The 13,250-nt window shown below is 43.3% G+C and overlaps 1 protein-coding gene across 1 annotated transcript in view; it reads right to left on the reverse strand.

Moving 5' to 3' along the window:
- Positions 1-4,261: 4,261 nt before the first annotated feature.
- elp4 (elongator acetyltransferase complex subunit 4) overlaps positions 4,262-13,250 on the reverse strand; it is a 55,243-nt gene continuing 46,254 nt past the window's right edge. Inside the window, exon 10 of the mRNA XM_070832775.1 lies at positions 4,262-5,035. Coding sequence (XP_070688876.1) covers positions 4,907-5,035 — 129 coding nt within the window. The 3' untranslated portion in view covers positions 4,262-4,906. The remainder of the gene's footprint in view (positions 5,036-13,250) is intronic.

The raw sequence follows: 13,250 nt of genomic DNA on the forward strand, positions 1-13,250 counted from the left end.
GTTTGGCAGTTGTTTACAAGTACATATCAGATTTAATCATTGTTGATTGTAAAACAGACCAAAGCCTTTGTATTTCATCTAGTACACAGTGTTTTTTTTAAAGATATTAGTCTTGTGTTGCAAAATTTTTGTAAACACGTTCTGTTCGATTACATTGGCTTCGAGTTCGTGAGACTGCAGTCGAACCCCGCAGTCCTTATTTATAATTGAAGACCATGGGAGGGTTTTTCTAGCATCATCTGTCATGCTCTTTTGAGTTTTGCATTTTTATTTCAGTGTGTACATAGAACATGGACACACACTGGGTTTACGTCTGAGCAATGCTTCTGAGATAAAACGTCTACACGCTGTCTCTTAAATATTTCAATTTAATTTTATTTAAAATGGAGCTTTCTAAATGTATTTTGTGAAAACTATAAAAACATTTTGTACAGTAAAATTGTGTCTTAAAGAAAGCCTTTTTGCCTGTTCAATGCTGTGTCTCATGCAGTGTCAGTCTTCACAGAGCGAGTGGAGACACTTGGAAAATGTTTGTCATAATGCATCATAGCTGCAAATTCTAACTAATCTAACGCTGACAAATGCCATTACAAGGCCTTGTAATGCACACGCACAACACCTCCAATTCCCACCAAACAAAGATGTCCACAATAACAAACCTCTCTTGATGTATTGGGCTGAACCAAGTCGACACAGACCACACAGCACAACACCACGGCACAATGAGAAAGGTCAAGCAATTCACCATCACTGGCTCTTGTTGTAGCAGAGTTACGATGGTATGAAAAAAAAAAAAAAATACAGAACCAATGGAGGAGCAGGAGGGAGCAGAGAAGAGAGGAAAGAAAAAAAAAAGTCATGGAATAAAGCAGTCAGTGCCTAGAGCGAGGCAAAGGAGCGATTGTGTGGCAGAGTGAGTTATTTTGCTTCACTTGCTGCCTCAGCAGGGGGGTTGTGTCTCTCTGTGTGTGTGTGTGTGTGTGTGTGTGTGTGGATTTTGAGGGGGTGTACTAGAAAGAGAGAGAGAGCATCTAAAAGGAAAGGATGTCCAGGAGAGACTGAGGTCAGGTAACATTCACACAGCATGCAACAGCACCAAATATCTCGCTAAAATTGATTAATTGAATTTACACGTCTCACTCAATATTTAATAGTGCAGTCGGACTTTTGAGGATTGGCGCTTAATCATTCTTTTAAGAGGATTTTTTTTTTTTTTTTTTTCTGGGGCTAATGCAATTTCTCTATTAATTTAATCCAGTTTATCACACAGACGGAGGAATGGAGCTTTGAGAGCGCCGGGAGGAGGGGGGAGGAGGAGAGAACAGGTTAGCCGAGACAGAGGAGGAACATTAATAATTACAGAGAGAGAATGAAAGAGATTCAAAATGCAAGAAAGAGTGCAATTAGCAGAAGTCTAAATAATAGACAGCTTCATAAAAAGGTTTAAATGTAATTCTTGCTTGGAACAAAGTCGATATGAGTGTCTTGTGAAAAAAGTTCCTGAGAACTTTCTACTCTTTGATCTATTTTTTAACGAGACACAACTATTCTGACTGGAGATCTGAATCTGGAGCTGCTGCTCTCCTATTGAGTGTCAGCGGTTAAACTATGTGCTCTGTGTGTAAGTGTGAGCAAACATGGTATCACTGTAAATACTATAGTAAGTAAGAAGTTTAGCTTTGTGTATTTTATCATATCATCTAATCTGTAACATAATGTGTTTGAAGACAGCTCTGCTTCACCAGACTAAAATTTGCAGAGAAACATATCCGACGTGGTAAAAATGTATATACAGAATAGTGCTGCGATGTGATGGCCATTCAATAATAGAAGCTAAAGCTTGTGTAAGGAAAACAACGAAGGCTTTGGGTGGGAATCGATAGGACGTGAGTGGCAGCTGCTGCTTTGCTAAAGGCAAAGTGGGGCTTTCAAGATGTAGGTCCTTTAAAAAAAAAAAAATGTTCCAACAGCATTGAGTGTTCACGTGTTACTGTCGCAGATTTCATTAAGATAGAATACAAGCTTAACCAACAAAAAAAAAAGAGAAAATACCTTATATGGAATCCATTGCTTCTCCCGTTAAAATACTCACATATAAAACACAATAACCCGTTACATTATTTATAATTACTGAGATCTGAGCAATAAGAAAGAAGCTGATAAAAACTCTAAACCATTCTGTATAATTACAGAGTCATGTTTCTTACTGGGGGTGAAGTGAGGGGGATTAGGCCATCTGATGAGCCATGTGGGATCATTTATTTAACAGGAGAAAATACCGCATTCTCGACCTCATTGTGAAGTTCCCGTTATTGTGTTCACAAGCTTAAATTAATTGAGATTTCCTGGAACCCTGAATTACTTATTCTTCCTCACAACAGAAGCATGTGCGGCTAATCATAGCCCGCAGCACCGTCTAACCGCGTGCGACCAACTTTATCTGACAATCAAGCAGACGATACGTTAAAGGACGTCACATTTTAAGCGTCGTTCATCTTGATCTTCAGCTAGAATTACTGCCTCTGTGTGCCCTGGACTTCTAAAGACTTTCAAGGGGTTGTTTCTCATCTGGGGTTGGAGGATGCTGCTGCTTACTGCACAGACTGTGATGCCCCTCGAGGCACATTTTGATATGGGGATACATAAATAAAACTGATTTGACCTGACTTTGTTTAGCTTTATTGTTTTTGCTCTGCTGTATGTCTATTAGTGTTTCACTTCATTGCGAGAAACCAAAAGCAGAGTCGAAGGCCTTCTGTGTGTTCACACTGTCGGCCAATGATGAAGCTGATCCTGATAGAACACAAAGTTGTAGCCATGACGGCAGACGAACATGGATGTTTGATCACCGCGGTCTCAATGTGGGCAAGATCAGTGTCATCAATTCGTTATCCGACCACACGTGAGATACAGTCATGATCTCCCCTTCTGTTCCTCAGTTATGGCGATGAATAACGGCCCGAAAAGTGTTTCTGCAACAACAATATGATGTCACGGTGAAGTTGACCTTTGACATTTTGCATTTAAAATGTCATCACTTCATCGTTTTAACCTATTAGACATTTGTGTGAAATTTTTTTCAGAATTAGTGAATAAATTCTTGACTTCTGGCCAAAACTGTGTTCAGTGAGGTCACAGTGATCTTGACCTTTGACCGCTAAATTCTAAGCAGTTCATATAAGAGTCCCAGTGGATGTTTTTCCTACATATGGACCACCCAGACATATAATGCACTCCAACCACGGCTGTCGCTGGTGCTGAGGCACAGCTACATGTGGAATCTATGGAAACGTAATCTACATGAAGACATCTCTTGAGCGAATGTGAATATCTAAACGTACTCGCACCTTTACATAAAAACACGAGAGCCCTCGCTCTTTGTAATGTGACTTCTTGTGACTTTTTGGCTGGTTTTAAAACTTTAAACAATCCTACTCTCTGAACTGACTGAATATATAGCGTATATATAGTGGCGTGCGGAGTAACCAGACATACCAGCAGTATGGCAACGTAAACAAGTGCCGGGATGAATGTATTCTATTTTAATCCACTTTAAGAGCGTAGCCTGAATATGTCAGCTCTTCAACAACAATAACTTGAAAAAACTGTTTTTATCCCGACAACACAAGCTTTGGTTCACCTGTATAAGTGACCTGTGTATGTCATCTCTCTCTCCCATACACCCGATGTAAGAGCACTCCATTCATGCGTGAAACTGTCAGGTAACACTACCCTCTCCCAAAACGTGTTGCAGATGGTTACCAATACTGCCAGTTTTCACAGGCAAAAATATTCAAACTGGCATCAGCAGCAGACTGAGGAAAACAAAAATGAAACATTTAATTTTTCATGTTGTTTTTTTTTCTGTGTTTCTCCATGTCACCATTTGACCTAATTTGTTCTTTTGGGCTTGTCATGGCAAAGCAGCTCATCCAGCAAACATGCCTGATGAGGTGTGAAGCCTGCACCCAAATCCAGCTCTCCTACCCTCTGCCCACATTCCTGCTTCGGCTCTCCAGCTTACTGGAGGTAGATGTCACTCACCGCCACAGTGTCGGGGTCGATGGAGGCATCTCCACTCGAACCTGAAACCAGTGAGGCAGACCGGAGATCAGTCATTCACGACACGCTTACTTTCCATCCTCTCGCCAGTCTCGCAGGTAGTCAACTTTCCCTTCGGAGCTGCTGTTGAGATACAGTAAACTAAGAACTGAACACAGAGCATATGTTGTGTACTATTTTATTTTATTTAGCTACACGAGAAAAACATTTCATTGTATCATCCAAGAAAATAATCTACTGCTGCGTATGAAGTAAAGCTGGGCAGGAGTGGTCTCTTGTTTTGTAAAGCAGGCCTGGAGAATGCGGTTAAATTATTTAATGTTTGTCGAGAGTGTCGTGAGAGTCTGTAGAGTCTAAAAGATATTTCACGATCACACTTAACTTGTAATCAAAATCCCCCAAAAGCATTAAGAAATGTACCAAATCTTAAACAACCCCTCCATCTTGGATTTTCATTGGGTTATATTCTAGTCACCCTGCCAATCATGAACCTTCATAAAACATTTCAATACCAACAAGTTCAATGAACTTCTCATGACAGCCTGGAATGTGCAAATATGAGCTGTCAAAGTTAAACACATAGAATGTACTGTGGGTTTATATATATATATAAAAAAAAAACAAAGGGCTTGAAATCCAGGCTGAAATGTGCCCATTATGAGACAAGGTACTGGGGATGTTTAGATCTTCACCCCTGGCTGGGACAGTTGGCAGGTGGTAATGGCTGGCGGGGTTATTGCGGTTGACGTTATGTGGGCGAGTGAGCAACCTGGTCAGCACAGTAAAGAGGACAACGCTGCCGCGTTCCAGGAGTTGGTCGCCCCGTGGCGACTGTGTGGGAGCTCTAGAAGTCCAGGTGTTTGTTGCCGGAAGTGCCAGAGCCACAGGCTGAAGCCGCGGTGGCCGCTCCTGCCAGCTCCCCCCTGCTCACACGACTCACTGTCTCAGACAGGTCTGGAGGCAAATGCAGTCTCTACAGAAATCAGAGAGAGAAAGAGACAGATAGTGAGAGAGATGAGAGAGAGAGAGAGAGAGAGAGAGAGGGGCAGAGTGTTAGATCAGCTCGTATGCAGAAAAATGAAAGCACTACAGTGGATCAACATACAGTAGACGGTACACTTCAGTGATGTTTATTCACAGAGAGCCATGTTGGGTTGAAATTGCATTAGATGCTTCAGCACTCCCTTCAGCGGTGGCAGTGTGGAGTGAACCTGCTAGCGTGTTGCTAAATGCTTCAGAGAGCTTTAGGTCTGTTACAGCTCACAGGGAATATGTGTGTGTGTGAGTGTGTGTGAGGTAGGGGTGTTGCGAGAAGTTGTGTACGGGACACAGCAGCATGCGCTTATGAGGTGAGGCAAGAGAAAGCCTGTGTTCAGACACAAATGTGCGTGCAAAATCTGGATGTGTTCGCACTTGTGCGGACTGTTTTACTGCGTTTGTAACACAGGTGATTATGTTCAGCTAATACCAGAGTCATTAGATTATCAAGTCTTTTAGCTGTTTCATAGTAAAGCTTATCTATGGAGCAGCCCTGTGCCAACTCAAAGCACAAAGACGCTAAGAGGTTAATGAGGCCCACTCATGTAAAGCCCCCTAACACCAACACGCTAACTACTATAAAGCTTAAGAGGGGGCTACGCTGCTCCGCTCTCTCCAGAAGCCGCAACACAGGCCGCCAATGGCACTCTATGAACAAAGTGTTCAAGAGGTGCTGAGAGCGTGAGAGGAGGTGAAGTATCTACAGAGTCAAGTGTGCGCCCGACAATGGCGTTGAGCAGAATGTCGCTCGAGTGTCTATCGAGGGACTTAAATAAAAAATACAAGCATCCCGGGTACAAGAGGAGTTAAACCCTGTAATTTGCCCCTGAAAGAATCTGCCATGACATCTGAAACCCACCGGTCAAAGCCTGCGCTCCAACCCCACCCCGGCCATCTAAACCTTCCCTGCCCACCACATCCTTACCCCCTCCAGACATGCAGCTTTAGGAGAGGCCATCCACTCCCACAGATACTTATCTTTTTCTTAATGACTAGGTGTTTGGGTACAGGGTTTAACGGCATCATTACTAAGAGATAATTCCGGACTACATAGCAGTCTTTACCCCTCTAGGGTACACTGCTTCCTCCCTTTGCTTAATAGTGTTTTTTTTAGCAGCACTCAAAACACCTGAGTCTGAACCGCAAAATGTTTTTAAACTGCTGATGTTCATGTCTGATTTGAAGCCTTGGGCTGCTGCTACTGTGGCTAACAGGTCGGAGGCGCGTCGTGCTCAAGTGGTCTCCTTTCTGTTGAACACGTTGCCTTTGTGTGTGTGTCAGAGGACCGTTTGTCAGGCAAGCAGAGGAAACAAGAGGAGTAGTCTTCAAGCAGGCCTGCAGATTATCTGGGGCAGGTGAGCACCGAGACATTGTGAAGGACCTATAATTTAATGTAAGACGGTAGAGGTAGGGTTACAAAGGACTTTTAGAGGTATGGATAGAAGATTCCCACTGGGAGAGACGGCAAGAGACACACAGTGGGAATAAAGTGACTCTTGTGACACCACAAGAGGAACGATCGAGTTGTTCAAAAAAAAAAAGAAGATACATTTGTTCAACCTCTCTCTATAAGCAACTTTTTCCTTGGCTCCCTCTTTCTCATACACACACATGCAAACATCCACGCAAACTCGTATATTGGCCTTGAGGGGGCCTCCAGAAGCTCTGTTCTGCTTCCAACCCTGCCAAACCTCACCTGTGTAACCTTTCGTGTCTCCAGCTCACTCGAGTGTGATTGAAAAAGAAAAACAATGCATTGATCAAGCCTGGACTCAGTCCTGCTTAGTGCACTGCAGCGGAAACACGGTAGAGAGAGGGGTAGGAGAAAAATCAATCACATATACATCATCCTCAGTGGGTGAGTTAAAAAAAAAAAAAGACATCACACCGCTGTCTGGCTGTCACGCACCCACGGGCCTGGCTACATCATGTCTGTTTGGCTCTGCGATCTGTGAACCCACTGAGCATGTGCAGAGCGAAGGTCAAAGCAATCCAGAAGTACAGCTCAGCTCCTCTAACCTTTGAGTTCAGGGGCAGATGAGAACAATCAATGGTAACATCAAAGTTGGAGGGAGGAGCAGACAAAACCAATCGATCGGTTTGACACAGAGGGAGAAGAGAGCCTGCTAACAGTCAACAACCATCCCGCACTTCAGTGACAGCCAATATTACAGCTGATAAGTGCGATTGCTTATCAGGGCCATGAAAACTTCTGTTCCACTCCAAATAAACTACTGTCACATCACTGTCAATGCAAGTTAATTGGATGAAGAAAATCCAAGATAGGATTTAACTTCATTTTCCGATTATGATGGGAGCGCAGTGCACTTATTTTAGCAGTGATCGGCCCGATGCGGGGCTGCCATGGACATTTGCATTGACACCAAATGAATGGAGGTCAGTGTAGGACCGAGACAGACATAACCAGGGAGGCTCTGGGTGTGCTTCCTTACGACCTGCACACTCCATGATGTAAACAAGGACATCCGGAAAACCCTCAGAGGCATAGTGGGGTGTATGTGTGTGTGAAGTCTTTCTCTGCTGCCTGGCAACCTTCATGAGGGTGGAGAAAGAGGAAAAAAAAAATAAGGGAGGGGGGGGGTGTTGGATGGGAGTGGACGGCGGGAAAATAGACCATTGGCTGTGGTGCATTGGTGGAAGGGGGGTTGTGAAAATGGATGTGTGCCACAATGTTAGTGTGAGTTTGTGTGTGCGAGTGTGTTAGATTTGTGATGTCAGTGTTCCCTCCCTGGTGGCGGGCAGGGGTAAAGGTCTGTGGTTCAGCTCCGCTCCACAGCCAGAGGGGCTGGGGCCATGCTGGCAACAGGGTGAGGGGTGACAAAGCTCCAAACGAGCGCTAAGCACTTGAGATGAGCCCTCAGGGCCGGCCCACAGACTAGCTTTGCCTAAGAGGGTTACTAATATCACCCCACAATGGACAATTCCCTTCAGCTTACTAAACACCCCAAAGACCTGGTTCTTAAGGAGCATGGCGTTTCATGTTGCTTGTAACCAGTCGTTCACAATCTCCATTTACAGCAGTGGTTGTTGGTGAATATCACATCAGTGTTTTATGGCCTTGGAAAGACACTGTTCTTAGGGATTTCATTCATGGCTGGTTGTGAGTATTACAATGTTACGTAAACCCATAATATTCCAAGATCCAAACGGACAAATTTTTCCAACTGGGGCTTAAACCGGACCCACTCACACAAAGCAGCACCATCAAAGGCATTCCACTGGTGGTAACGGCTTGCTAATGACCGGAGTATTAGGTGCTAATTTAACGAGTCATTTCTTCCATAGGGTTTTAGCCACACTTTCAAATGGCCCGTGTCACTGTACAGCTTAGAACTATGGGAAACCCAACACCTTGTTGGAACACATGACGACTGGTCTGGCTGTTCCAATCAGATTAGCTGTTGCTGGAACATGGTCATGGAAGTGACACGATATTTACCATAAACACCTACTTAACGCTTAACACTTAATTTTTGTAATTTGACCAACATATTACAAGCTCAATTAAGTCAGTAAAATGAGAAAAAGTGAACATTATATCAATAAGGTGAAGTTATTACAATCATAGACAAAATGTCCACTGAGCAATCTGGCTATGTGCTATATATATTGATGCAGAAGAACACACTAAGACATCTTTAAAACTATAGTTTGAATGGATTTCTATAGCACAAGTCCAGTATTCATGGACAGTGGTCACATTAGAGGTGATACCTTTTGCCAATTCCATTTCCCTGAGCGGCACAGCTGCAGTGCAGCCACTGTAAACTAATGTGGACGTCTGTCCATGACACCAGGTCAATGTCCTCCATTTCCAGTCCTATTTCTACAACCAGCCAAGGGTCAAAATGGTAGCAGAATGAAATTGGTAGAAATTTCCCAGACTTGCTGGTCCATCCAGTCACTAAACCAAGCTAAATCACCTCCCAGTGCCGTAATCCCTCACACCTCTAAAGTTACACTGCATTGTGTGGGAAATCATTTGCTGGACCTATAGGAACTAGTGTTAACGTCAGTACACCAAAACCCACATAATGAGGTGATGTGCTTTTCTATTAGAGAAGCAAACTATCATCACATTTACGCCGTTTCACAGAATACTTCCGCCACCTTGCCAGAAAAAAAAATGCAGAAACAACCCAACATAAATCCCATCACTGGTAATTCTAGCCCACCTGCACCTAACAAAAGCTGAGAAGAAGCTCTTCCTTCCTCTTATTCTGTGGTAACAAAGAGTGCAACACGATCCCTGACCTTGCCCTAAGAATAACCTGTTGACTAGGGAAGTTTTTATCCCTCAGAGTTTGACATTTTCAGAGACGTTTGTTGTTATTGCATTCATCTTCCTTTATTCTCACTTTAGTGATTCATTGTTTTTGGTCAAATGTCAATACATTTTTTTTTGTCAGAGCATTTTGGGCCTCCCTGCAGCCCTTACTATTAGCAGCATGTGTTGAATGTAATGTTGGTGATTAAGGAATTTAAACTTATTCAACCAATTCAGAAAAGAAAGAAACAAATGTAAACTACATCCACTAGAGCTGGAGCTCATCTCGGGTTTCTCTTTGGTAATTGGGTGATGGTCACCTGCTCACCATGTCACCTGCTGCCTGATCCAGGATAATCTGAGAAGCAGCCATACAGACATTCAGGCGGACTGACAGATAGACAGATACAGACACAGGCTCCTCATTTCTTCTGCTTCATGGATAATGCATCTGACAGAGTAGGCAGCAGGCAGGCAGAAGGATGAGTAAGCATTTTGAGTGTAATTATATTCCCAAACACTGGAAGAATGAGAAGGCTCTAATAACTGACTGAATTGCATTAAAAGTGAGCATGTCCAAGCAGGAAATTGATTAGCTGACAATATTTCAAGGTTTTTTAATACCTAATGGAATGTTTATATGTTGTCTTGAATAGCAAGCTCCTCACTTACCCTTCACGCTCCACGGATTAACGTAAAACAGCAATTGATAGTATCTGTCATGTTACTAAACATGACACGCATGGGAATCGGTTAGCTCTGCAATGCTTCTGAATAACCAAATGGACAAACAAGGGCAAAAGTGTAACTGTGCTATAACACAGCAACTTGACTTGTTATCTCCGTCGTCATCATCTTCAACTGAACCCTCCTCTGGGGGCCCCTGCTCGGCCTGTCAAGAGCTTTGACAGGGGAAGCGGCGTGGGGCCATTTTGTCTCTTTTCAGTTCGGTTTTGTTTCTCTTTGGAGGGCAGTGTTGGTATGGACCGTGGGCGTTGTAGGGTGAAGGCAGATTGACCCTAGTGGTGAAGGGTAGTTGGGAGGAGGGGGTTAGTTGGTGTTATGGACTTGGGCACAGCCAGGGAGTGCTGGTCTGCCCCTGGAGTGACATGGTGCCTGGGGAGAAAGGGAGAGGAATATAGGGCGTAGAGTACAAACATGTCTAAGTGCTGCCTTCACTACCGATAGGCCCATAGCAAAGAACGCGGCTGCATGGGTTATGACAGCATATCTGGGGGACCTCTTGTGCCCTCCGCCCTTCAAACACACATTTTATCCCTCAAACCATGACTCTGATATAAACGTCCTCAGGTTAAAACACCACTGACACTTTTGGTAAAAGCAGGTTTTCTAGTGCTATATAGATGCTCTGCTATAATAATCACACTTGGGACAATATTTCTAAACATCCATTTTGTAATCTTAAAAAAACAGCACATGGCCGTAGCTTCACCCACTACTAAATTATCTGTAGGCAAAGTATCACATTTTCTTCATTATGATCAAGCTTTCAGGCCATTTTGAAGGTTTATGTGTATAATAAAATGAACACAACACAGTCTTGTACGGTATGAAACTCACCTGACTATAAATACTTGTATTTCTTGGGCAGTAGCAGCGACTATCTAGATCCTCCACCGTAACTTCAGGATAGAAAGCGAACAAACCTATTTCTAACTGGCTCTGCCAAATGCTTCAGCCACCAAAACATAAAAGCCAGAGTATTACCAAGGATATTTTGCCATGTATTATTCATTCTTTTCTCTGTGTTTCACTCAGTCTACAAGTGCATACACCCATGTATAAAAACAGACAGATACACACTGCCACTTCCCTATGCATGTGTCACACAGAGGTATTTACGACATGAGCGTACAAAGCCGTTGAATACCTTCCCTGGACCCAGCCTTCCTGCCAACAGAAAACCCTATTTCTACCTCATCATTTGCACTGTGATGGAGTTCAGGCAATTTACAGGCATAACATTTGACGAAGCGAAAGGTCATCTGGAGGTTACTGTGTCAGCCTGGGTAAGTGGCTGACCCCTTGGGAGGGGTGGGGGCAACCACATTCACAGAGGAACAGCCTGCTGTTGTGCTAGCAAAAGACGAGGACAGAACAAGGCACGTCAGAACTGGAAATACGAGGATAGAAGGCAGAGGATGACACCATATCACGTGCCACTTAAAATAGTTCTAGTATCAATAGGATGATGTTAATGATTGCACCAAAGTTCTGGAGTTCTTGGAGGGTTACTTTAAAAATGTGTTCCAATACAATTAATAAGTACCTGTTAAAAACGCAGTCAGTAACCTAATCCGAGCATCACAATATCAAAGTAACGTAACTTGATAACGTTCCATTACTTTTAAGGTAACTCAAAACCAATTACGCAAATAAAGACGAGAAGAGAAATACCAATAAGATGACTTTTACTTAAGTGTATTCTGTAAGACAACAGAACAATGCTACCCCCATAAACCTCCACAAACACTGAACCCCGAGCTTCCTTCTGGAGGACAGCCAGGGTGAGGCTGCCGCACTGCACTTGGGTTAAGATCCCGAACTTTGGACACGGACGGACCCGCGAGAGGCCCAGGCGACAATGGACACCTAATCTGTTTGCGTCTTTTTCTGTAACTGAATACAGTTACAGTTTTTTGTATCCTATTAAATAACAATGTTTCATGTATTCTTTTACTGTCCAAGCCTGATTGTAAGGCACAAGACCAATACAGAGAGAAATAGGTCTAACATGGCAGAAAAATACATAGTTTTCTACTGACTCTGTGGCTCCAATGAGCATAGCAAAATGGCATATACAGTGTATCCTGATACTCCTCGTTAAAGGGGATTAAGCATAGAGTAGAAAAGAGGCACAGTTCTGCACAAGCATCCCTGGTAAAATCTTTTCACTGAGAACTGCCTGTACAGGATCATGTACTTAAGTTCAACAGCTTGTAATCTTCAGAAACTATCCAGACAAAAATGTGGATCACGCAGACAACGTGGATGCAGATACACACTTGGATTTATGAAGCTAATGTCGCTGAGAATTTCATCTCAGGAAAGAGAGGAGAGCAAACAGAGAGAGAGTGAGAGCTGAAGAAAAAAAGATACACTTTCCCTGTAGGTCAAGACGGGAGGGAAGGATTAATCGGGAAGAAACTTTATCTTCATGTTTAGGTGAAGTGAAGGGCACAGTAAATCAGCGGTATGAAAGCATTTGATGATTACCTGTAGTTAAGAGTATATCTAAGAAATGTGTGTGCATCTGAATGTGTACAACTTAACTTTGTACGAAACATTTGCGTAAGATAATATGCTGATGTGCTTGTAATACTTTTGATGTCTTTGTGGTTGTGTGCATGTGCGAGAGTGTGTGTATGTTTGCATGCATCCGTGTCTGTTAGTCTGCCCGGATGAATAAAGGGGGGTGGGTATAATCCATCACCAGTTGATAGTCCTCACAAAAAAGGAGCCCTTTTTGCTGAGAGGACAGCCCTTGTGTGGACAAAGACCACCATACTGGGGACTTCATAGGACCCAGCTGAAAAGGTGTTGCCCGGAGTAACCCCATTCACATTAACAGGCATGCTGGCCAAAGCCAGTCATTACTGCTGACTTGGACCAGCCGGGCCACACATAGACCAGCCTAGAGCCTCTAAGGCCATTCACTCCACATCAGCCCACAGGCAAACAGCCTGAACTCTGCCACTGGGGAGCATCTAGAATTGTTACCATTCTATTCGACTGTCTGTCTTGAGAGCTTCTATATATGCAGCCTTTGAGTAAATTTATAAAAAGCTTGAATATACAGTTTTAAAGGGCAAGATTTGAGCCTTACTCCTATTCATTAAAT

Source organism: Pempheris klunzingeri, chromosome 1 (genome assembly GCF_042242105.1).
Source record: "Pempheris klunzingeri isolate RE-2024b chromosome 1, fPemKlu1.hap1, whole genome shotgun sequence".
In the NCBI taxonomy this organism is placed as follows: domain Eukaryota; kingdom Metazoa; phylum Chordata; class Actinopteri; order Acropomatiformes; family Pempheridae; genus Pempheris; species Pempheris klunzingeri.